Source organism: Eptatretus burgeri, chromosome 12, assembly GCF_056783735.1.
Source record: "Eptatretus burgeri isolate ZD-2024b chromosome 12, Ebu_testis_v1, whole genome shotgun sequence".
NCBI lineage: Eukaryota > Metazoa > Chordata > Myxini > Myxiniformes > Myxinidae > Eptatretus > Eptatretus burgeri.
This window is the reverse complement of record NC_140972.1, coordinates 22591186-22617942: the sequence shown is the minus strand read 5'-3', so window position 1 is coordinate 22617942 and position 26757 is coordinate 22591186. Positions and strand designations below refer to the sequence as shown.

Sequence of the window (26757 nt, the reverse complement as noted above, 5' to 3'; positions counted from 1 at the left end):
ATTTATTCCCTCTAAACAACGGGTTTGGGCCTAACTACACATGTACTTACAGAGATATCTCACCTAAGGGACCTGAATGGTGGTTTGCGAATTTCCTCAACCACAACACTACCCCCTCCCCTTTTTACAGACTCGTCCCGAGTCGTCAAATTTTCGTGTGCCATCATGTGTAGTTTTCCCCTCGTACATTTTACCTACGGATCCCTGAGTGCGACATTCATGGTATTCGTGTCCCCAAAATAAATAACCTGAGGGCTGAGTAACTACCTAAACAAACTCACTCACACGGACGACTTAAATAAAATTGCCGGCGCTAAGACAGACATGCCGGGGGGCGCACTCATATTTACAGTACATCTTAACCTTAACTTACAAATTTTACACTAAACCATGGCCCAGGATCAATGGACTCTGCAAAAAGAAAGCAGTTAGCAGGGAGCCAGGCTGCTCGCATGCAGTCTCTGACTCAAACAATGCAGGTGACAGGGAACGTGGCCGGCTGCTCACACGCAGTCCAAGGCCTTCCCTTTTTAATTGAACGCAGTGAACCACAGCGGTGCATGGGCTGCACAAACGCAGTCTCCATGCCAGCTCAAGTGGCACACGCAATGAACACAACGAATGGATGGATGAATGGATGGACGCAAACACGGTGCACGGGCCGCCACTGCAGGCCCGTGTTCTAGCTGCCAACAGGGCAGTTCTCGCAGCTTGCAAACTGTTGCTTTCTGATCCTGGCGCACATGGCAATGAACAGGGGGGGCAAGAAAAAATTGAACGGGGCTGGTGAACAGGGCAGTGGGCATGGCATGGCAAAGGCAGCAGGCAAACACAGCCCGCAGAAGAAGGCCGCTGCAGGCAAACACAGCCGGCAGACGAACTGGCCGGCACAGGCCTTGCAGAAAACAGCTGCAGACGATCCGGCCGGCGCAGGGCTTGCAGCACAGCAGCTGCAGACGATCCAGCTGGCACAGGCCTTGCAGCAAAACAACAGCTGCCGATGAAGTGGGCCGGCCTTTGCCTTGCAGCAACGCAGCCAGCAGATGAAGCTTGCCAGCCTTTGCCGTTCAGTGGAGGTTGGTGGAGGGAGTGCGGTGGTGCTGGCCACTCGGAAGGCGGGCTCGGACCTACCCTACGGTCTCCCTCCCAACCTATCGCCTTTGCCTGTCACTGTCTGTACCCACTCCCTTAATTTGTCAAACCCCAATTTAGCCCCAACTTATTTTTTTATTTTTACTTCCCCACTATAAATCGTCCCCTAACCCCCTGTACTGTCCTTGTTCGGCTAACCTATCCTGTCACCTAGCCTACTCCCAACCCCTACGTTCCCTCCTGGAGGGGAACAAGGGAGAGCTAGCGTCCTGCGTCGAGGCCCAATCCAAGCCTTAGAATGGCCTCCCCAGATTTCAGCGATCTAACCCAAAGTGGGTCCAGCGGCCCACAACAAGAGCGAGGGGATGGATGGTGCGGAGGGGTACACTTCCTATTCTACCCTATCCATTTAACTGTTAAACTACCCCGGGGCTTTCAACAAGCGCCTCTCGCTTAAACTATTGGTTCTATAAACCCAGATTCCCGTCGCCTGTGTTGGTGTCCTTTCAATTTCGGGCCTCGCCCCCAAATTTTCTCTCCGTGCCCTCACACGGTCTCATGGCTGGGACACGTGGCTCCCTTTGGCAGGCACGACCCTCTGCCGAATCTCCCGCTATGGCACCCCCGGGCACTACACTGCCTCCGAGCCTACCAGCTCCCTAAACACCGGGGAGTTCCCCCCATGGCACCTCCCCTGAAACGCACACGTGGCCGGCTGGCTTCCCAGGCCCCTTTCCGAGGGTCATCCGTGCCCACAACACTGCCCACGCGGCTAATGGCGCCCCGGGCCCCCGCACCAAGCAGGCGCACCCGTGCCCACTACGCTATCCCGGCCCCCCATGGGCCCTTGGCCTACCACGGCCGACAAGCCTGGTGCCCGCGGTACCCACTCAGCGATACTCACCCTTCGCAGCCACGCTTCCAGCCCGTCAACAGGGCTCCTGCACCCCTCCAAATGGGTTTCGAGCCTACTTCCCTACCAACAACAAAACGCCCTCCATTTTTCAATTTGACTAACCCAGCTAACTTACTTTACTCTGACCCCGGGGTCCCTTGGGCGGGAGTCACTCCTCCCCCCAATCACTCATCGCACCATGCATTCCCCATTCGCTCCATACACACAGACCCGCTGGCCTCACTCACTCACCAAGCCCATGCTTCCACTTCACTCACCAACTCTTCAACACACTCACCGCTGAACTCTGCCATCCTTCTCACTACCTCCCCTAACTAACTCATGCTCCCACGTCGTCCCTTATACTACAGCACGTTCCATTTAACACTACATAGCTAAGCTACGTCCCCGCTACACATCCACAAGTCTGTCACTGTCTCCAAATAATCCCATTAATCAATTTCCCAACCTAAATCTCGCTACAATCCCTCTAACTAATCCATTCCACGGACTCCATGAGGACTTACCCCTGCCCCATGAAGTCGGTCTAGCTAAGCTAACCCTTCCCCCTAACTAGTTTCCATCCTGTGCCCTGGCAAGGGGGTCTTCCACCCCTTGCCCAGGAATCCTGTGCACCCAAAAGTGAGGCTTGCTTTTTTTTTTTTCACATGCGCAGCACCAGCGCGGCAACTCACAGCTCGCGCACTTTGCACCTGCCCGTGACGTCATGCAGCTGCACGTTTACCTTGTCCCTCCTTGGACGGTACCATCCGGCAGGGATACCCCTCCTGCCGGATTCCAACCCCACGTGCAGCCATGACGTCACCGTGCGCATAACAAAAAAGCACAAGCCCCACGTCTCGAGGGGTTCCCCACGCGAACACATGTGCTTTGCCCATTGGAGCTTAACACACACGATCGCGTGGAGAACCCGTCCGGTCCAAATCCATAATCCTGCCTAAACTTTGTCCGTCCGCGGGATCGGCAAATCCACCGCGTGCGTTTCCGGACCGGGGCTTCACTCTCGCAAGCGAGCACGTGGGGGCCTCGTGCGTTGCACAGCACGGACCTCGTGCTCAATGCTGGGTGAACCCGGCACGGTCCCCGAAACAACTACAGCCGCTACTCGGCTTTCTTTCTTCTGTCGCCGTCGTCGTCGCCATTCCACCCACGCACACCTGCGTGTTACGACGCTCACACTCCACACCATTACATTCACACCGGGAGACGTGGCTGCGTGCTCCCGCATGCCGACCAACATCTCCCTCACACACAGCGACCTTGCACACGCTGTATCCCTCACACTCGGCCACTCACTCACGCATGCCATTATTCTTGCACACGTGGCTCCACTCACTCGCGGCCTTTCACTCACTCGTGCCATTTCCCTCACACAAACCATACCACTCACACATGCGGGGGCACTCGCCCGCGGTGCCTCACTCATACTGGCCGTTTCACACACACACACGGCGACACTCACACACGGTGCCTCATCCACACACGGCATGCTGGGAAGCACGCCCTTTGGCACACTTGCCACTACACCACTCACACATGCGGGGGCACTCGCCCGCGGTGTCTCACTCACACACCGTGCCTCACTCACACACGCGGGGGCACTCGCCCGCGGTGTCTCATCCATACTGACGGTTTCATCCACACACGGGGACGCACTCACACCTTGCACCACACACACAGGGACAACCACACTGGGGATTCGTGTCCCCACAAGAGTCTCCGGGGCCTCTATACCCCCCAAGCTTTCCGTGCACCTGTCCACAGCACTCCTCCCCTCGACCTCGCAAAGCACGACCGAACTCACCTGGTCGTGACTCCCCTCAAGGGGGAATACTCCCTCCCCTCGTTCCTGGAGGAGGCCATCCCGCTGCTCGCACCGGGTCTCCACCCAGTCCACGAGCTCACCCCCATTATCCTCCACTACCTCCGTGTGTGTGTGTGCGTCTCTATCCCCGTCTTCATCGTATAGTCTTCCCTCTATCGTTCCCATCTCCCGTGTCTCTGCCAACTCAGTCACCTCTTCACCCTTTACCTCCCTTGTCTCAACTATTATTTCCGTCTCTTCCCTTGTTATCTCCCTCGTGCACGTCTCCGTCACCCCAATTGGTTTTTCCCTCTCGGTCACCGTCACTTTTTCCGTCACGACCCTCGCCCAACACGTCCCCCGAATTATTTTTTCCTTTCCCGCCTCCACCGCGGGCCCGACAGCTGTTGCACCCCCTCCCAGCTCGTTCGCTCCCACACGTGGAGTCGCCATTTTAAGCTCCCCGGTTACTGCCTTCATGCCCGCCTGCAGGCTTCGGCCCATGCTCTGCGTCTCACCCCGCAGCTCTTTCATTTCTTCCTTCATTTGCTGTGTATTCGCATCCATCTTTTCGTTCATTTGTTGTGTATTCGCATCCATTTTTTCGTTCATGCCTTTTATTTCGTTTTTCATTTCATTTGTGTTTGTATCCATCCTCGTTTTCACTTCGTTCATATTTGTATCCATTTTTGCCAGCATGGCGAATAGCTGGGCCATGTCGGGTGCGCTTGGGTGAGCCGATTCGGCCAGGATCGGGAGGTTTTGGCGGAGGGGGGGGGTGGGGAGGTGTCATACACCGCGGCCGCCACCGCACCTATTTCGGGCTCTGGGTTCAGTTGGACGAGTTCGTGTTCCTGCACAAACAACATTTCCTTCCTGCTCGGGGTTTTCATCCTGGACCATGGATTCTACACATTCTACATCCATTTCTAATACCCCCGGCTCCCGCTCGCCTTGAGACGCCATCTTATTTCTCGTAAAGGGTTAATTTAAATCGCTCGTAATTTGGAGGGAATCGGGGGTCGCTCCTCTCACCCCTGGACCGATTCCCGTGAATTTAGCTGGAGACAGGAGAGCCCGTTTTCCCGTTCTCCGATACCAGTGCCGCAAGGAGGGCTATGAGTTTATATCGCACGACCTGACACCAGTGTTGCGGATTCGCGCCCGCCGGCGTGCGAACGGCCACGTAACTAGAATCGCGGAACGTCGCCCACCGGACGGACAATCCAGTCGTGACCCTCTCGGACTAACGCCGGGAACTAGTCACGGGTGGGCCTTTCGGCCTCACCACGATCGTGCCAATCGGCCCCCCGCGTGGGATAGGGTTGCTCGCCAAATTCGACCTACCTAAGTACCCACACGGAGGGTAGACCGGGCGATCGCACCTCGCCGCAGGTCGACTTCGGACACGGGCCACTTTAAGCGAGCGGTGTTATCGTCAACCCCGACGGTTCGATTAATTATATCGGGCGTTTTAGCCCACGACCAACCCTTTACGTGAAGTAAGATGGAGATTCAATAAAGGAAAAGACGAAGCAAAACGGGAAAAACAGTTCAACATAAAGCACATTTATTCCGCGGCAAACGGAAAGCACACATATACAATTATACACCAAAAGCAAATGTAAAAGAAGAAACACCACAATAATGCACAAAAAGCAAATGTAAAAGAGAAACACAATGCAGATCTACTACCGACTACCGGGCACACGGCAACACTTATACAGTTTTACTTCACAGACGGCGCCGACAACACATATACTCAAAGCAAAAGAAAAAGGGACCACCCTCCACTATGAGGGGGCAGACGGGCCTGGGGCCGAGACCGCGTCGAGCTTACCCGTCTGGTGATGAGCCGCAAAATGGCGGTGGCGTCCCGACTCCGCGGGCCTCGCGGACAGTGTCTGGAATGGGGTGGGAACGGGGCCCTCTTCTCACACTATATCAGCGCGGGGGGAAACAGGAGGGGGTTGTTGATGCTCGGGGGAATGAGGATATCTCGCTGGCTCGGGTCCCGCGACGAGCGTCTCCACCGCGACCTCGGTCGCGTTATCGGCCTCCCCTCTCCGCAGCTCCCCGACTCTGACACGAGCGCCCTCTCGACTGACTTCGCCGCCGCCACCTCTCCAACTCTCCCACTCTCCCACTCTCCACAGCTCCGTCCAACTGCTTTCTTCGACTCTTCTCTTCTCCACTCTCCTTGACTGACTCCTTCCAACTCCACTTCTCCGACTCTTCCCAACTCAACTGCCTTTTTGGCGAGCGAACGCGGCCCTTTATAGCCCCCCGTGGCTTCGCTCCTTCACCTTCGACCCTTTACCTCTGGCTGGCTCCCCATTGGACAGAGGAAAAGTGGGCGTGAATGCTTTTTGATCCACGAATCTGCATATAGCGATTATACTCCGACGCACCTGGAGGCGGGGCCAAATCGCCCCACGCTCGCCGATAGGACGGAACAGAAGTGGGCGTGAATCGTTTTTGATCCAATTTCTTCGGAAAGGCTGGTGTTTTTGCACCCGCTGCTCGGTGCGCGCCCTGCACGAGTCCAGGATCGGCGCCCACAAGCGGCGCGGGAATGGCGGTGATGCGATGGTTGCGAGAGCGAGATGTGACGGTAAGGGTCGTGGCTGTGGTTGTGAAGTGGCGTTGCGGTTGGTGGTTGTTGTGTGATGGCTGTTGAGACGTGGTTGGTGGTGGTTGTGGTGGTAGTAATGGCGGCTGGTCCAAAATAAAGATAGTAAAAGAAAAACGGCTATCTAGAGGGGTCGCAGCCCGAATGAATGACATTTATTCCCTCTAAACAACGGGTTTGGGCCTAACTACACATATACTTACAGAGATATCTCACCGAAGGGACCTGAATGGTGGTTTGCGAATTTCGTCAACCACAACAATATATATATATATATATATATATATATATATATATATATATATATATATATATATATATATATATATATATATATATATATATATATATATATAAAGCCTGGTGTTGGCGCAGTGGTTCGGGCAGCGGCTTGGGATCCAAAAGGTCCTGAGTTCAAACCCCGTTGGGCCACTGAATTAATACACCAGGGGGTTGACTCAGCCTGTCATCCTTCCGAGGTCGGCGAAATGAGTACCAGTGTACTGGGCAGGTGTATACCCCGGTTAAAATAGGTGTACCATATCCCTGTGTCGTAAGAGGCGACCAGGGTTGTGTCAGAAAGGGCATCCGGCGTAAAACATGTGCCAAATCACAATGCGGATCATACGGATGATCCGCTGTGGCGACCCCGAACGGGAGCAGCCGAAAGAAGAAGATATATATATATATATATATATATATATATATATATATATATATATATATATATATATATATATATATATATATATATATATATATGATGAATACCGACAAAAGCTTTCTCTTTCAAGTCTCTCAAGTCTCGAAAGGATTTAAAAACTATGAAAGAGCTTTATACCATTTCCGAGGACTTTTGAGAAAATTTTATAATCTGTACAAAATGGAGAAATCGGTCAACAATTATATTTGGACTTTAAATTTCCTTCTTCGGAATAAGACAATTTCAAGGCAATAATGTAAAGGCAGTCAACCTTCCTGTAGACTATACTTTAAACATCTGGCAGTGTCGGTCGTAGCAAATCCCAGAATATTTCATAAAACTTAACAGGTAAACCATCAAAGCCAGGCACTCTTTAATTATCAAGGTTGTTTCGAGCTCTGAAGAGTTCATTTGGAGTAAAATCTTGTTCTCCTGAGCGCTGTTGCAATTCCTCTAATTGGGGTAAAACTTTGGGTAAAATCAAGCATTGCATCTACATCAATTTTCTTTGTGGAAAAAAAAAAACCGATTCTTTAAAAACATCTTAATAAGACACTTCAACTGATTATTGTCTTTGGTCACTTGACCATCACCCAAACGTAAACTTAGCATCAATCGATTGGCTTTTGCAATTTTTTCAAAACTAAAAAACTTATGCACAAGTTTCTGAAGTGGATAGACCTTTAATTCTGAACCATGCCAAGACTCCAAGAGCATGTTCCTTAGTTATAAACTATTTAAAGAGCTCACTTCTCATATAACTGCTGGCATCGCACTTCCTCATCAATATTGGTCATGTAATCTTGCAGATGAAGGATCTTTTTTTTTAATATGCATACACTGGCATGTTAAATACGAGTAAAATTGTCCCGGCATGTTAAATACGAGTAAAATTGTCCCTGTACTGTTGGCAAATTAATAGGATTTGAGATTTAATGTAATCACACCACTGACAGAGATTTTGAAGTCATCCCATGATTCTAACATACAAAGCCAATTTTTTTTAAAGGGGAATTGAAAAAAGAAATCATTTAAAGGAGAGACATTAAAAGACCAACCAGCAGAATGCCTCTGGAGACTGAAAAGAAAGGTGCAATTTAATTTTAAAATTATCAGACACTAGAAGGAATATTTTCAGTGAAACTTGTAAAGTTTAAGAAAGGGAGACAAATTAATATAAAATTTATCAAGTTTTGCATGTAGTAAGTTATTCAACAGAAAACGACACCATGTACATTGTTGAGCATTACTGTGCTGTAAACACCAACCATCACCAAGATTATCTTATGACAAAAGTGTGGACAAAGGCCGAACACTACCTCGATAAGATTCATGACTGTTCCGATCTCTGGATGGATCTAAAGTGCAATAAAAATCGCCACCAAAGCACATTAGGATCTCGAGTAGTGGGAGGAGGGGTAGAGGTTGCGGGGAGGGGGGATGTTAAGATAATTAAGAAAAGAAAAAGATCCAGGAAAAAAGGCTGCTCTGGTTGTGCTATCTCTTAGAGCATAAATATTGACAATTAATATCTGCTGATTATTATCTGCGTCGGAGTGGCGACCCATCCAGGATTGTGTCCAATAGCCCAGGAGACTGGTTAGGCAGCACCAACGCTCTGCACAGAGTGTTGTCCCAATGGATGGATTATTATATAAAAATTCAATAGAGGCTAAATCACCAGGTACAATTTCTATGAAAACAAGAGAATTGATAGGATGGTGTTACTAAAGAAAAACAAGTACATTTCAGTTGTCAAGTACAAGTACTTTCTGCATCCTCTTACAGACCATGCATGATTCTTCCTTCAATCTGCCATGCAACTTCCAGTGGAACGAGTTTCTCATAACAGAAGAATATCTACTTTTTTTTCTTTTAATTCGTTGCATAGTTTGAACTTTGTATAATGGGTTACACCCACCATTTATATTCAAAGTTGTTATTATCATTAAAAAGGAAAGAGGATGACTCAAAAAACATTTAAATCTCCAGATGTTTTCTTTGATATTTTAAAAATCTCTTCCAGGAAGAGCTAGAAATTGCAAAAGCCTCCGGTTTCTTAACAATACACTGTGCTCTTTGGACAAAGGAGCGTAGATTTTGGAAAACAAGGAGCTGATACTCAATGTGTCCCACCTTTTGGGTGATATGAGGAATAGATTACAAATGTGTAATATGAAAGCTAAATCTAGAATGTTTTTTGAAATATCGTGTGCACAAGCAAATTTACTGAGATAGTTGCCATGGCAACATAATTCAGCCAATCACTGCCATGCTATAATCAGGTTGACGTAATGTAATGAGGAATAGATATCTGCAATATGAAAGCTAAATGTTCAACGGTTTTTAAAATATCTTGTTCACCAAAGTACATGGACTGCCGATCGGTCAGTGAATCGGATGGACGGCGCTCATTTTAATGTCCTCTGTCTCTGACCTTGTCAGAGGGGTGGAGGACAAAAATAATTTATGTTTACTCATTTCTTACGAGAAGTTTTTTTTTTGCAAAAAATCTGAAATATCGTAAATGGTGTTATCGAGACGACTGGGTGAGGGAACTCCTCATCAAGTGCGCTCGAGGTAATAGAGGAGCCACTGTCTGAATCATAGCCCTCACCCTCAGGGGTTTCTCCTGTTTGGTCAGTATCCATTGTAGTTTCACAAAGAGAAATTGAAGATGCAGAAGCGACACACTCAATTGATACATCTTTTGGTAAGTCATTGGCTATAATAGCGATATGTTTTTTTTCCTTTAGTAGAATTACTGTGAGATTGAGGGAATTCAGAGAGGGGGAAAGGGAGAAACTCAGTCTGGCGAGAGGATGGGGGTCACTAGTAGTGGAAGTTAAAGGTTGCAAAACAGGGGAAGAATGAGGAAGAAGAGAATAAGGAGAATAATAAGGGACACTACCGTTACATAACATTTTGGAGGTACGAGGTGACTCAGGTGGAACGAACTGGTAAAACAGAAGCACATGGGGTCTGTATTGTGGGGCGAGTCCCCGTGACCTCCTGTGCAAAAGAAAGAGGCTCCCTCAAAGCAGCAATAACTTTGGCTCCAGGTTCAGCAGTACCATACTTGTGTATCAAGGATGAAAGAGATATTTTTGAACTTTTATTTGTATCAGTCGGCCCTTCATTTGAAACTTCTGATTCTTTGTGAACAGTATCAATTGAAACAGGGGGTTGTTGCTTTGAGTAATCTTGAGAAACAGTTTGATTTGAAACATCTTTAGGAAATGATTTTTTAGATTGCCAAATTCACCACAACCAGAACACACAAGAGTCTCTGTCATGGCATACCCTATATAAGTATGCCCCTCTATTTTGAATGGAAGTACTGTGTTTAACGTTGCAACACATTGAGGAAAAATCATGAAAACAATCCTACAAAAAATGACATCATATCGTTCCATTGGGAAGTGAGGGAGGGGGTGGGGGGATCCAGAGCTAGACTGTGTTAAGTGTAACATGGTCTGTGTGTTTCAAGAAGGTGAGATTTGCCATTTACCGGGGACCTGTCAGAGGAAGTCCTTTTGTTGCATGTGATGCTGAGGAGGTAGAGTATGTAATTTATAGACAGGATAGTCAGGGTAATATTGCATGCATTGTTACTGAGGCACCGATGCGAGTGCACCAGTCACTCAGAGGGTAGAACGGTAGAAATATGGACAATAATATGTCCCGTCTATTGTTTAACAAGTCAAACCAATGTACGACATGAGATAGGACATTTAATAAATTAATTGATCCCTACTGTCTGCCTTTAAAACCCTATCATTCAAAAGTATCCCATAATAATTATTAAAAGGTTTTACAAACAAATTAAAATGCTTGGTTTCCCATATTATCTGCATAAACACCTCATGAGCTATTCTTCTTCATCAGGATGTAGTCCTCCTCCTCTTCTTCTTCACAAGGCTTATTCCCCAAACTTGTGGAACTCCCAAACGCTTGGTCCATCAACCTTCCTCCCAAACATACAGCACCACTTTCCTCTGTGCCCTAACAACGATTCATTTCACTCCTCCCATGATGTCTGTCTCTGTATAGCCATATTTGAAATCTTGGAAAGCCTCGTTTGCAGAGGTTGTCTGCACATGACAATAAATTCCTCTTCACATCCATTAACGGTATCAAACCCCTCCATGTCAGTAACCTCCCAAAATCTCATTCGTGTCAATTGTTTCCAACACCACCCCTTCTTTGAAGCCCCCTCTTCGGCATCTTTCCCCTTCAGGTCCCCTCTTTCTGCATCCTGTCACAGCTTTCCCCTCATCCCACCCCTCAAAACTTCCCCCCTCAAAGCTTTGCCCTCAACCCATCCCGACCCATTTTCCTCCTCCACCTCCTCCCATCTCCCCCCACTCCACCTCCTCCCATCTTCACCACACTCCATCAACTCCCATCTTCCCCACACTCCATCTCCTCTCATCTCCCCACACTCCACCTCCCCTCCCACTCTCCCTCTTCCCATCTCCCTCCCCCCACTCCACCTCCTCCCATCTTCACCCACTCCACCTCTTCCCATCTCCCCCCTCCCCACTCCACCTCCTCCCATCTTCCCCCACTCCATCTCCTCTCATCTTATCTTCCCCACTCCACCTCCTTCCATCTCCTCCCCCCACTCCACCTCCTCCCATCTTCCTCCTTCACTACCTCCTCCAATCTTCCTCTTCCTCCACCTTCTCCCATCTTCCACCACTCCACCTCCTCCCATCTCCCCCCCCACTCGACCTCCTCCCATCTTCCCCCATTCCACCTCCTCACATCTTCCCCCCACTCCACATCCACTCATCTTCACACTCACTAAGCCTCCTCCCATTTTTCCCGTCACCCTACCCTCTGCCATCTTTTATGTCACCCGCCCCTCTTAGGTCCTCTCACCCACCCCACCCCCTTTCCCCACAATGCCCCCAATAAGCAGGAAAACGGAGGACAATGGATTGGAGATGAACAGAAAGCTTGGGTTTATGGTAATGAGGGTTGTGAAATCTGTGGAGCTCAGGCAAGGAACGTGGTTGGAAATGGAGGGGTTCAAGGATAGATGGGAGGTGGTAGAAGACTAATCCACCTGTGATGGGTGAGAAACGAGCTCTGCAGCTCAAGTTTAAGATGCAGATGGATGACAAGGCAGGTTTCCCTTTTGGAAGTGATTAATGTTGACATATTGCATGGGAATCGATGATGAATCCAATCAACGAATGAGTAATCTTTATCTTTTTATGCTAATAGTTGGGACCAACTTTGTGAAGTCCACACACAGCTCATGCTGTCAGAAGACCGGAACTTGGTACATGCTTATGAGGAAACTGTGAACGCCCTGCTGCATGATTCCAAGCGCCGGGTCTCTGTGGTGCAACGTCTTGAACACAATCTCAAAAAGTTCGTTAATTCATTGTTAATTAATCATTTTGTCATCTTTTTTATTTCTCACATATCATACCTTCTACTTCTGTCTCTCTCTCTCTGTATCAAACAGTCCATTTATCTTCAGAGCTCGTGCTTTCTTTCACTCCTTCTCACGTCCTCTCCTCTTCTCTCTTTTTCTTTCTTTTGCTGTGCCTTTCACTCCCTTCTTTTCTCGCTGTCATTCTTTTTCCTTTTTTATTTTCCCGTCTTTTGTATTTCACATTATCTCCATTGTAATTTTGTCAGGAGTGAAGACCGCATTGCTTTAACAGTGAGCGAGATGGAGGCTGAGGTTGAGGACAAGATCTCTGCTGTGGAAGTGCGTGCACGTACCGAGGTGGGTTTAACTGGCCTGCTTTGTCGAGTCACTATTAAACCCTTACTCTTACTTCCCTGGTTAGTCGATATAACGGACGAACCAGAGAAGGAAGACTTCTATCCCACATCCCATCCACTTCAGATTTGGCTGGCAGGTTATCCTAGAGGTAAAGACCCTCGCTTCTGACCTGTCCAGCTGGGGCTCTAATCTCGACCGAGCTATAAACTGTCATTCTGGCGTTTTGCATTACGATGATGATCAATGATCAATGTGCGCGTCGTCCCTCGGATGGATATTTCGACTGGGTGTCTCATCTACAAGCATTAGTAGGTGGGCATTAAAGATCCCATGATGTTCTTCAAAAAAGTAGGCGAGCTGTCGCTGGCAACCTGGCCAAATTCCAAATTCCTGCTCAAACCTACAGGGGCACGACTGCATCAGGGGCACAACTACAGGGACACATATCAGCGGCACAACTGCACCTCCAGCGAATGATGCTACCCACAACCATGTGCTGCACATGAAAGAATAAGAATATGAACAGAAGACAGCCAGACTCTAAAGCCGTACAACTGCAAGCTCTGAGGATTGTTTTCCAGTTGTGAAGTTGCCAATTATGTTTCGATTATCCATACGAGGCATTATGGTTAATCCCACGATTGGAATTTAATTTGAGTAAATGAAAACTTGCTTGCTGTAACGTAGTTGAAAGCAGGCTTCGTGTCTTCTTTTGGCTTTTTGTTGACAGACTTTTCTGGGATATGATGAGCACATGGTGGTGCAATGATAAAGATATATTGATAATTGGTTGCTGGTTTAAAAATAATGGGATTCCTCATTTCCCAGGAAAGAAGCCAGGCGAAGAATGAACAGGAAGAGCTGAAGCAGAGGTATGACATTGAAATCCTCAATCTTCAAAGTGCCATCGAGAAGCTCTTAAAGGTTGGTAGTTCTGATGTCAGCCAGATGGCCAAAACAAGTATACAACATCATGATATTTCCTTCTTATTTAACACAATGGAGACAAGACCTTTATATGTTCCAATTTACTACTTCCTATTGTTGTCAGGGCATGCATACGAGATCTTTCACCAATGTAAATTAGGCCATCTTTTCATTCTTTGTTTGCAGTTGAAGAAGGAGCCGGAGAATGACATGAAGCATGAGCAGTTAGCTACCTTGCAGAATAAAGTTGATGATATGATTGAGGTAAGGTTTTACATCAAAATACTCCATTGAGTTTGGTCTTGGTTTTGCGGCTCCTGCTCTGGATGCGGTGTTGATGTGGCGTAGGCATGATGGGCCAAATGGCCTCCACCCGCACCTAATTTCCTGGTGTCCTTGTGTCCTCCTTTTCCTGTGGCTGCTGCTCTTCCTGCTGTTGCTCCTCCTGCTGCTGCTGCTCTGCCTGTTAGTGCTACTGCTACTCCTCCTCCTCCACTTGCTTATGCTGTTGTTGCTGCTCCTCCTGTTCCTTCTCTTGCTTCTGCTGCTGTTGTCATCATTGTTGTAATCACCATCATTCTTCCTCTTCTCTTTCTCCTAATCCTGCTGTTGTTGGCATTGATGTTGTTGTTGTTGTTGTTGTTGTCGTCATCATCACTGTCATCATCATTGTCGTCATCCCTTCTCTTCTTCTTTTATTCCCCATACCCTTACAATGGAGAGCCCACAAGGCTCCTCTGTGAGTGCAACAAGTCTTAAAAGCCTGCATCCATGAGGGCAGTTCTAAAATGTTATAGAATGAGACTTACAATAGTCCAACACACACCAATATATGATTCGTCTTGTATAGAAATTAAAAAAAAACAACACGCATTTATGTATTTTATTATTAATTATATTATATATATATTGAAACATAATAAACCTTGACATGTCTTGGACTATTGTGAGTCCCTTGATTGCGTAACCTTTTCAATGCCCCATGTGCAGTAGGTGCCATACTTATGTCTCATGACAAAGTGGCATTGTAACTTGTCATGCAATCTCCGTAAAATAATTCTCTTCTTTGACATGTTTGAGATGACGACTGTTTGTTTGCTGATGAGAAGATGTTACTTCTCTTTGTAACCGAAGAAGGTCATTCACATGGAAGATTAGAACCACCTGGTCAATGTGTTTAAAGTGCAGAAGCTGCTGCACAGACAGCAACTCCATTCTGTGATGGCAAGCATTGTAACCTGGTATCAAGGAACCTCCAAGAATAACAGACTACTTGCTACCCACAGTAGAGGCAGGAATTTGTGATTTGGCTTTGGTGCCGGCGACAACTCGCTCACTTTTCAGGAAGGATACTGTGGATTTTTTATTGTCCATCAACTAATGCTACCAAATGAGACAGTGCAACGTCCATTTGAGGGATGGCACAGGGATGATGAATCGCCTTGAATGCGAAATACCAAGACGATGGTTTTATAACTTGGTCAAGATTCAAACCTTGGCTAGACAGCTCAGCAGCGAGTGGGCATACCTCTATTGTCGAGGATATCCCGCCAGTCCAGTATCTACTAAGAGTTCCTCATTGCCTCGGTCTCATTTTGACACTGAAATAAATGATTCAGTTGTTGAAAAAGGGGATAATTATGCTTCATCTACAGCTCTTCTTCCATACGAGGCGTTTTCTTTAAAAAAACATGATTTAACAATATATTCATGATAACTCAGTAACTCACATATAACTCAGGTCTAGTCATAGAAACTTTCAATTCCTAGGAGAACCGAGAGTTGCGAAGACGCCTTCTGGATTCGAAGACCAATATGGCTGTGATGCAAAGCGAGTTGATGACAACAAAATCGGAGCTTGCTTCCCAAAATGTCGCCTTTGAGAGGTAATCTTGGGAGCTTAGACAAGAGTTGCATCTTGCAATTTGCAGGGTACTTTGATAGACTATGATACTTTGATGGACTATGATCTGATACTATGACAAGGCCTCATGCAGGAATCTTTAAAATTATGCTGCTGAGATGCTTGGAGGTCAGAAACCTCAGGCTCTGAAGCTGAAACTCTGTAAACGATGCAATTGCTGAATGTAATGCCTCCTTTGTGTAGGGAGCAGATGTTACTTCGTCAGTACTCAGAAGACCGACACGATCTAGAGGGAAAGATTGAGCTGCTCGAGTGAGTTTTTGTTCATCACTTCACCCTGACAGCCATGCATCAAAATATTAATTTGTAAGTCATGTGATGAGGGAAATACTTTATCATTTTTATAGTAAGTCACTTTCAGGAGTTTGCAACTACATTATGTGTAGGACAAGGACATCTGGGGACATAAATTACTTTTATATTAATTACAAGTAAGTACCACCCATCACTTCGCTTCGGCAAGACTGAGAAGGAGGGAAAAAAGAGGGGGAAGAGAGAGAGATAGAGAGGGGTGTGGGAGAGAGAGAATGGGAAGAGTGAGGAAATAGAGGGGGAAAGAAAGAGGAGGGAGAGGGAGCGAGGAGGGGTGGGGGAGTGAGGAGGGAGGGGAGTGAGGGGGGAGGGGAAGGCAGTGAGAGGTGAGAGTAAGGGAAGGCAGATGAGCGGTGGAGCGTTAATTACGATTCATACCGTCTCGTCACAATGATCCTGCATCGAATAACAGTGAAGATGGAAACAAAATAATGTCTGAAATCCATTTTGTACCGGTCATACTATAAATACCACCTGGACATGTCCGGAGACAAACACTGCCTGGACATGTCCAGAGCCAAGCTGTCCAGAGACAAACACTGTTCGGATACATCCAGAGACAAACTCCCGTCCGGACACATCTGGAGACAAACTCCCGTCCAGACATAAACACTGCCTGGAGACATCCGGGACAAACCCTACACAGAGACGTCCAGAGACAAACACTGCCCGTATGTGTCCGGAAAGAAACACCACCAATATGCGTCTGGAGACAAACACCGCCCGGACGTGTCTTGAGACTAACGCTGTCCGGACGGGTCTGGAGACAAACGCCGCCTGGACGCGACTGGAGCCAAGCTGTCCAGAAACAAACACCGCTTGGATACGCCCGGAGACAAAGCCGCCTGGACACATCCGGAAACAACCCCTGCCGAGACATAACCATCATCCAGACACGTATGGAGATAATCACCGTCCAGACATAACCACCATCCGGATATATCCAGAGACAAACAGGCAGCGAGAAAGTGGAGGGTAGAGTGAGAGAGGTGTGATAGGAGGGTGCTGCACTGTATTGGGAGGGGCTAGAGCAAAGATAGGACAAAGAGAGAGAGAGGGGTATTTATATTATGCCTGGTGTTGGCTTAATGGTTAGGGTGGTGGGCTTGGGATCCCAGGATCCTGAGTTCAAACCCCACTCGGCTGTTGAATTAATACCAGGTGAGGTGAACTCTGCCTGCATCCTTCCGAGGTCGGCAAAATGAGTGCCAGCTTGCTGGTATACTGTGTCGGAGTGGTGACCCATCCAGGATTGTGTCTAATAGCCAGGAGACTGCTTAGGCAGCACCAACGCTCTGTCCAGAGTATGGTCCCGATGGATGGATGGTATTTATATTGACATTTCAGGGAGATGTGCACAAACATTAATCTTTATAAACAGCTGCGTGTGATGGGTGGAAAAAAACACTTGGCTTGGTAATTTAGAAAACACGTTAATATGGAAAACGGCTTAGAAATCGGGTGTTATCAAATATATTTTGCTTTGAAATTCACAAAGAGAAACAAAAACCTTTGTCAAGTACATCCGATAACCAAATGCTTTAGAAACAGGTGCGAGGACAAAGGAAAACCTGATAGAACCTCCATAAGATATGGAATGAAACTTTGCCACCATGACGCCTGTAATGGGCATGGCATGTCCACACACCCACGAAGAGTCTGGAGAGATCCAAATCTACCCACGTGTACCACGTCCATGTGCACTGTATACGTACGTCTGCCTTGTAGTGACTGTCAACTGTATGTCCCAATCGGGACACAAACTGTTCCACGAACGACTGTAGCGTGCTCGGTAATTGCCTTAAGCATTTAAGTAAGCACTCCAATAGAACACCTGGCTTGGCAAGAGAGAACCAATTGCCGTGGATTAATCAATGCACCCGGAAATGCCAAAGCAATGTCCGAATTGGACAAATGAACACTTTCTAGGAGTTGGCACTGTTGCTGAGTTTGATTCTGGAAATTAAATTTTGTAATTCAGCTTCGTTTAAGAGATTCTCGAAGTTATTGCATGTGTGGAAATGAAATAAAGCCACAAACGCTGGCTTCTCCAGGCGTTTATAAGCATTGCAATGTATCCAGCGATTCATAGCTGTGATGAACAGGCATTCAATAATGAGGGAGGAAAGTGGAAAAAATAACGTTGTATTTAAGAAATCATTGCGGTTATTTCAAAGTCAAGGCGTGGTTGAGCAGGCCAAAAAACATGGTGGCTTCAGACCCCAGCGAGGTCACCCTGGCAGAGAGGGCGTTAGTCATTTGGGGGCCCCATGCAAAACACAATAATGGCTCAGTGGGGCCCCTGTCAACTTGTCATCACACTAATATATGCATTTTGACATCCATCTGTCTGACGTCATTATTATTCAGTCGCTATACAAATCTCAACCGAGTAAACTTCCAAAGGGGACGATAATACGTCATATGGGAAAAGGTTGTAGCGACTTAATTTGGCCTCCACACCCGAAATTCCAAATGTTGGGGGAAGCAAGTTATCTTCATAAATACGTATATACCATGTAGCACCGCTCCCAGTGGTGGTGAGAGAGGGTATTATGAGTGACGCTTCAGAACCCTCAATTGTATCACGTCTTACGAGTAATAGGACTCCGTATTATTTTCCTACTTGTTTAGTTTATGGTGCTTTCACCTCGATTGCAAAAAAAAATCCAGAGGAATTCCTGTTTTATTGCCTTTTCCGCATTGGAAAGGTCTACCGTATATACAACAGCATGAGCGTCGTTCCACATTATTGTGCCATTTTTACAAGGATTTCTCCGAATAATGATAATATAGCATATTAATAATAATTATATTAAACATTACAATATTGCAAAATGAAATAATAATTATATTATCAATAATAATAGGACAATAATTGGCAGTAATAACAAGAATAACATGATACCGCACCACCCCCACCCGCTCCTGGAGATAAATTTCAAATTATTTTGTGTGATTGGAAGAACGGTTAACCCCCTTATCTCACCGTCAGGCGAAAACACAAACTCACACAAAAAGTTGATTCATGGGGTGTGCTTCATTACCAATCACTTGCCGAGCCAGCTGTTCCTTATCAACTGTTTCGTTGGAGTGCTTGTTTGAGTGGTTAAGCCACTTGATGAGTGCTCTACAAGCTGATTGGTAATGGTACACACCTCAGCACGTGCTCGGCTGAGGACCCCTTTTCTGTTTCAGGTGTTTGTGTGATGAAAAAAGTTAATTATGGGTGAATTTTCACCCTTTTCCCCGATTGTTGAACTTTTTTTCGTTTTTAACACCGCTGGGGTAGTTTTGTTTTATCCTTGGAACGAATGTTCTGATTTTAAAACCCACAACGTTCCACAATGCACATGGGTTAGTCCATTTACCAAAAAAGGTGTGTTTTGTGATTATTGTTGTATTTGTAGACATTAAACGTATCTATTATTTCACTTACTCTATCCACCAATACTAACCTCAACCGTTAATTTAGGAATAGTCCTGTCGAATTAAACATCAGGGAAAACATGTTTTTAATCCATCATTAAGTTTCAGCGCTTTATTCTCCTTGAGATGGAGCGGTTCCGTTGTGCTGTGTTTTTCACCACTCACATGGTCACATGTTTTGTCGGCAAAATGAGACCTCACCCTTGGAGGCTCCATCTCGAAAGATTGTGAACCATGATTGGCATGTGTGGCCCCTTATCATCTTGTGGCCCTATGTAACTGTACGGGTTCCATGCCCCTAATGCCGCCTCTGCACCCAGGATACGCCTGAAGACCCCAGAGAGTAAGGTGGCCCAGGATGCGCTTGGTCAAGCATATAATTAAATAAGGCCGTTAATTATCTTCAACAGGGGTGTTTAAATAAACCCAAGCACCCAATTTTCACTCATGCATTTCCTTTGAGTTCCCTTCGTATGCATGCAAAGATTCAGGCTGATAGGTTTCCTGGTTTTGGAGTTATGGAGAAGACACACGGATACACACGGATACACACACACACACACACACACACACACACTGCCATTTATTAGTGTAGACAATGAGCTTAGTTGACAATGAACAAATTAACAGTACAGTGTATGGAACTTCAACTTTGTATCCCAGTATCACTAGCTTTGTCCTCCAGAAAAGGAAACAAAACTGGCGAATCCATGATGGTTCGTCATGGATTTAATCCAAGCACTTTTTTTTGCATCAACAGTTGTTGGAAACACCGGGATGACAGTGATCGAGATTTTTCCAACACACTTGTAGAAGCACTAAGCTATCAAAATATATCGTGATGGAAAACCGTAAAAGCATTGTGGAGTTGTATTGTGGTGTCATTCCTTCCTTGTCATTCCTACTTTCCGACGTTGTTTGGTTGTTTTTTGGGGATTTCATCCCGACATTTTTTTTTCATTTTTTGAAAATGTTTTTTCTAACTTGTTTTACTCTATTTTTCTCGATGGGGATTCCAATGACATCATCGTCTCGTAAGTTGGTTTGAGGGGTGTTTGCATGAGGAACCTCCCAACACCCAAACCCCTCAACAATATATCTCAGACAAGTTCCTTCCCAAGTTCCATTAATATCACATCCAATATTTCCATCTCTTCTGTCTCCACTCAGACATTCTGTTACCCCATTGTCCTTTTTATCCCCCGCCACGTGGCCATCTTGAAAAAAAAATGTTTTTTATAATAAATGGAAAACCGCTTATCTGATTTCAATTCTTTTTCAATGGCGGTTGATTTTGGGCATGGCCGGATCCAAGATGGCCGACTGGGGCGGCCATCTTGAAAACAATATAGCCGACGTTCGGCCATCTTGAAAAAAATGTTTGTAATAAATGGAAAACCGCTTATCTAATTTCAATTATTTTTCAATGGTGGGGGATTCCCCATCTCTGATGGTATATTTTTTTGTTTTTGTCTACCTTGTTGAGGCTCGTATAAGAGCTAATACATAACGCACAGCAAGGGGGGCATGAGACAAGAGGGGTGGGAGAGGGAAGGACAAAACAGTGGGAACAGAGACATTAGATCTGTGGAAGGGAGAGGGATGGGATGGGGAACATGGGGAATACAAGCTGGACATTACAGGGACTTTCAGGAAGGAAAGCAGAGAATTTGAAGGACGTGGGTTTGGGGTGGATTAACGGGGGGTAGAAAAGATCGAGGATTTGGATGGGGGATGATGATAGGTGGTGGTGAACAGCTGTTTTGAAGGCCTGGAGGGAAGAATTGGATTGAATAGAGTGAGGGAGTTTATTCCAAAGGCAGGAAAAAAAGAGGAATGAAAGAGTGAAGGTGAGCAGTGATTCGTGATTTTGGTTGTTTTACCAGAAGGGGGTTGTTGGCGGACCTTGAGCGCCCTGCGGAAATGTGGTGGGGACAAATCGCAGAGAGAGAGCGGGGGGGGGGGAGGCTGGAGAGGAGACGGCAGAAGACAGAAAGACCACCGACCTGCCTGCGGTGAGAGAGAGAGAGGCCCAAAGACTCAGCCTCATTGCAGGAGATGCCAATGATCCGAAATGCCTTGGTTTCCACTGCGTGAAGGTGGGAGGCAGGAGCACCAGCCCAGAGGGCTGCTCCATCAGGCTGCGGATGAAAGCGTAAGTGGTCAGGAGCTCAGGTGGGCCGAGGAAAAACTTTTCACGACAGAGGATTCCCAGTCGGTGACTGGCTTTGGAGGCCAGGTTTGAAATGTGGCTTTCCCAGGAAAGATCATGGCAGATAGTGAGACCCAGAAGCTTGAAAGAAAGGACTTCTTCCAGGGGATTGTTGAGAAAGTGGATGGGAGGGGGGGGGTTCTAAACGGTCCTTTCAGTGAGACATAGTGAGAGCGTGAGATTTGGCCTGATTGAAAGACATGTTCCACATGTTGGACCAGTTTGTGATTTTACCCAGATCTGCAGTGAGCGAAGAAGCTGCTGCTTGCCGGTCTGAGGGATGACAGATGGTACGGCAGAGGGTGGAGTCATCAGCAAATAGATAAAGAGGATTTTCCAGAGTTGGAGAGATAATTGATGAAAACCAGAAAAAGAACAGGGCCCAAAATGCTACCTTGAGGATCTCCAGCCTGGACAGGAAGAAGGGATGAAAGAACTCCATTCAGGGCCACACATTTACTGCGACAGGAGAGGAAGTCTGCGAGCCATGAGTGGAGATGGCCTTGGATACCATGGGAAGAGTTTGGTGAGCAAGGCAGGGTGCCAGACCGTGTCAAAAGCACGCGATATGTCTAGGGATTTGGCTCTGATTTCATGTCTGGCATTGAGGACCTCCATCCATTGTTGGGAGAGCAGAAGCAGCATATCCAGGGTCGAGTGACCTGGTCTGAAACCAAATTGATGATTGGAAATCAAGCCATTGGAGAAGAGGAAGGAATTCATCAATTCGAGGAAGAAGAAAGAATTCAGCGAGTCCTTCACTTTTGAATTCATCAATTTATTTTGTACACCACCATGGCAGAATTTTATTTACCCCCTCTCCTTTCTCTACTCCTTCCCTTCTATTCTATCCCAATACTCCTTTATCCTCCAAATCTTTCTCCCTTCCTCTCCAAAACTCCACTCAGCTTCTTTCCTCTCCTCCCATCATACATTCTCTTCCTTTCCTAAATTTACTTCCTACCAAACACACACAATGAAGAGATACCTCCATTTCTATCCTCTTCCTTTCTGTTCCTATACTCAATGTTGGGATTTCCAATTTCTTCACTCCCCACCCCTCTCTTCCCTGTGTAAGGGCAATAATTAGATATCTTACAAAGGGGTCACATGATCACATCTATTTACATAAGGAGGAGGTACTGCTAGATTTGCTTGAACAATAGTAAGCATACGTTATATGGAAATGTGAATTTAGAATGCTCTTTTCAATAACAGGTATGACCCCCTGTGAACCTCAATGAAAGCATCCTCAGACCGTTCTTCACCGAAGGTGAAGGAGGTGACGTTTTCACCCCTTTCTGTTTGTTTGTTGCTTGCAAAATCGAACATTTTTCAAGAACAGTATATTGGTCAGTCGATTTTGTTATTCTGTCTGTCTGTCTGTTTGTCACCTTAAGGTCACAATTTTAAACCGATCTTCATGAAACTTCACCACATGGTAGAGATTGTCATAAAGAAGAAGCCTATTGTTTTTGAGGTCAAAAGCTCAACATAGGCCAAAGGTCAACAACTTAAGTGCGATTTATAAAATCCTCAATTTTCATCTGATTGACTTGAAATTTGAACAGGATTTGCATATCAGGTCATTGAATTCAACCACAAATTGTTTTTTTTTAAGATCAAAAGGTCAACATCGGCCTAATTTCTAAAATTGAGATATGGGGCCATAAACTATATAAAACAGGCATTTTTAAGGCTATTTTCCCTGCGAGAGCAGGGGTTAGCCCTGTGGGCCCCATGACAATCTTTTCCACTTTTCCCTATTTTTTTAATCTCCCCTTGTTAACCCCTTTAAGGCCCTGTCACACCTTGACGTTTTAGCCAGCGTATGCCGACGAATGAAAAATTTGCCGAATATGCTAGCACACGTCGAATACGTTATGGGTAAGTTTTGTATACGTTGTGAGCACGCTGAAGCACGCTGGCATACGTCGTAGTACACCGAGTTCGTCAACAAATTTTCAGCATGTTGAAAATTTTTCGACGTATGACACACATTCCGCATACGCTGGCCATAAGTTGTAGGCACGTTACGCAATCGTTGACACAGGTCGACACACGTTACTTGTAAGTTACTCATAAGTCGAAACACGTCGAGGTAATGTTTTGCGTCAGTGTTCCAGACTCCCTGGTTTTTTTGTTTTTTTTTCTTCGGTATGACGGTGGTGTTGACACTTCAATTTCTAGTGCGGTTATGATTAAAATCGTTGAGCGGCAGCCTATTAATTATATTATATCATAACCGCACGAGAAATCGAAGTGTCAACATCACCATCATACCGAAGAAAAACAACCAAAAAAAAAAACAGCAGGGAGTCTGGAACACTGAGGCTAAACATTACCTCAACGTGTTTCGACTTATGAGTAACTTACAAGTAACGTGTGTCAACGATCGCGTAATGTGCCAACAACTTATGGCCAGCGTATGCAGAACGTGTGAGTCATACGCTGGCATACGTCGAAAAATTTCAAGCATCTTAAAATTTGTCGACGAGCTCGGCGTACTACGACGTATGCCAGCGTACTATGACGTATGCCAGCAAAAGCACGACGTATGCCAGCGTGCTCTTAACGTATACAAAACTTACCCATAACGTATTCGACGTGTGCCAGCGTTTTAGACAAATTTTTCATACGTCGGCATACGTTGGCTAAATCGTCAAGGTGTGACAGGGCTTTCACCCACATTTCTTCTTCCACCACCTTTCGCGAAGTCTTTCTCGGTCTTCCGCATTCTCTGCTTCCTTCTACATTCATTTCCATCACTCTTCTTACCCAGTCACTTTCATCCTGCCTCAACACATGACCCAACCATCTCAACCTGTTTCTCTTCACAACATCCATCACAGGCTCCATTGCCATCGTCTTCTGCAAGTCATCATTTGTCTTCCTCTCAACGATACTCTGCACATCCACCAAACCATTTGCATTTCCACCCTTTCCTGCCTTTGTTGCTGCTCTATGTTCAGTACCCATGTCTCGCTCCCATAAATCATTGTACTCCGCACACATGTAGCAGACACCTTTCACTTCAACTTCACCGACACTCCCCTCTTCGTCAGCACGCCACTCAGTTCTCAAAACCTCTTCCATACACATCTCACTCGAGCAACCGTCGCAGAGTCTGATCCACCTTCTCCATTCAGCATGTCTCCTCGGTAGCAAAATGTTTTTCACCTTCCAACTTCACACCATCTCCAAGATCCAACTCAACAATTCCTTCATCTGCAGCTCATTCTATGCACACCTTACACTTGAATGTAGCTGCCACACTGGTTCATGACCCTCCTCACACAACCACATTTTCGATTAACCCATTCAGCACACATTGTACATTGAATGGAGTTCACTCAAACACCCTTCCTGCACACAGCACACAGCCACTTCCCAGTCCTTTCCACCTCACCACATGCTTTACCACTTACCATCACCTTCGTATTTCCGATATTCACTTTCATACCTTTTGTCTCCATGCATTCCTTCCACTCATTCATCTTCTCCTTCAGTCTATCCATACTCTCCACAATCAACACTAAATAATCTGCATACAACTCCCATGGTAAACCCTCCTTTGCGCTCTGAGCCAGCATCTCCATCACAACTACAAATAGAAGTGGACTTGGTAACGACCCCTGGTGCACTCCCACCTTCACCTCAAACTCACCACTGTTCCCGTCCTTCATCCCGACAGGTGTGCGCGCTCTCTCGTACATTGTAATCACTACTCTGATCAACCATTCCTCCACTCCTTACTTCCTCAATGTCCATGTCATTACTTCGCGTGGAACCCTATCGAATGCTTTCTCCAAATTAATAAACCCAAAAAACAACTTCTTCCTCTTCTCCATGTACTTCTCCTGCAACTGCCTTACAATAAAAATCGCATCTGCGTTCCTCTTCCTGGCATAACTCCAAACTGCATTTCATCAATCTTCACTTTCCTCCTTAACCTCGTCTGCAACACTCTTTCCAATTCCTTCATTCTATGTTCCAGTAACTTTATCACTCTATTGGAGCCACAGTCCAGAGGGTCACCTTTCCCCTTGTACAGAAGGACGAGGGTACTCAGTTCGCAATCCACTGGAATGCATCCCTCTTTCACCACCAGATTACAAATCTCTGTCATTCTCTTCACACCCCAACTTCCCGCTGTCTTCAACATATCTCCCACAACTCCCATCAGCCCTCCTGCTTTTCCACTCTTCATTGCTGTTGTCGCTTCCTCAATTTCTTTCTCATTTATCTTCTCTGCCGGTCCTAAAACTGGGTTACTCTCTATGCTGCCATCCCATTCATGTTCTACATTCAACAGCCTTTCCAAATATCTCTTCCATCTTCCTTTAATTCTATCTGGGTCCACAACGATTTGTCCCACTTCATCCTTCAAGCAACTCACCTCCATCACATCACACCTTTATTCGGTGTGTGTGCCCCGGTTTAGAATAGGTTCACCATGTCCCTGCATGTCGGAAGAGGCGACTAAAAGGGTTGGCGTCAGGAAGGGTATCCGGACATAAAACATTGCCTCACAAAGGGAACCACGATGAGGACAATTATATATGGGCAGGGCACAGCCCGAAGTACCCCGTGGGGGTCCTCACCCCCTCTCGTGAAAAATCAAGGTGGGGAACCTGATCGAGGCAAGGGAGGAAATTACTCCATATATGACGACCAAATGTCTGATGCCCCACGTGGAGATCGCTTTCTGAGGTTTAGGACATGGAATGTAGGGACAATGACAGGGAGATCAGGAGAAGTGGTGGAAGTATTGGTTATAAGAAGAGTGGACATATGTTGTGTGCAGGAGATGAGATGGAAGGGAAGTGGTGCGAGAATGGTGGAGGGTCGGCAGGGACAGAAGTACAAGTTTGTGTGGCAAAGAGTTGGTGTCCTATTTTCTGAGGTGTTTATCGACAGTGTGGTGAGTGTGACGAGTGAGTCAAAGGATGACGATGGTGATGAGAATGGTGATAGGAAATCTTTTAGTGAATGTCATCTCGGGATATGCCCTGCAGGTTGGTTGGAGCGTTGAAGAGAAGGACAAGTTCTGGTGT

The 26757-nt window shown here is 46.3% G+C and overlaps 1 protein-coding gene and 1 pseudogene across 3 annotated transcripts in view; one reads left to right on the top strand and one right to left on the bottom strand.

Annotated features, from left to right (window-relative positions):
* The window catches only part of LOC147015244 (ras and EF-hand domain-containing protein-like), a 130289-nt gene that overhangs the window by 38322 nt on the left and 65210 nt on the right, over positions 1-26757 (top strand). For all 3 annotated transcript variants that reach the window (XM_085849814.1, XM_085849813.1, XM_085849812.1), the window contains exons 2-7: positions 12383-12532; positions 12806-12896; positions 13725-13820; positions 14010-14087; positions 15594-15709; positions 15931-15999. In XM_085849814.1, coding sequence (XP_085705940.1) covers positions 12417-12532; positions 12806-12896; positions 13725-13820; positions 14010-14087; positions 15594-15709; positions 15931-15999 — 566 coding nt within the window. In that variant the 5' untranslated portion in view covers positions 12383-12416. The remainder of the gene's footprint in view (positions 1-12382; positions 12533-12805; positions 12897-13724; positions 13821-14009; positions 14088-15593; positions 15710-15930; positions 16000-26757) is intronic.
* On the bottom strand, positions 16124-25760 carry LOC147015245 (uncharacterized; annotated as a pseudogene).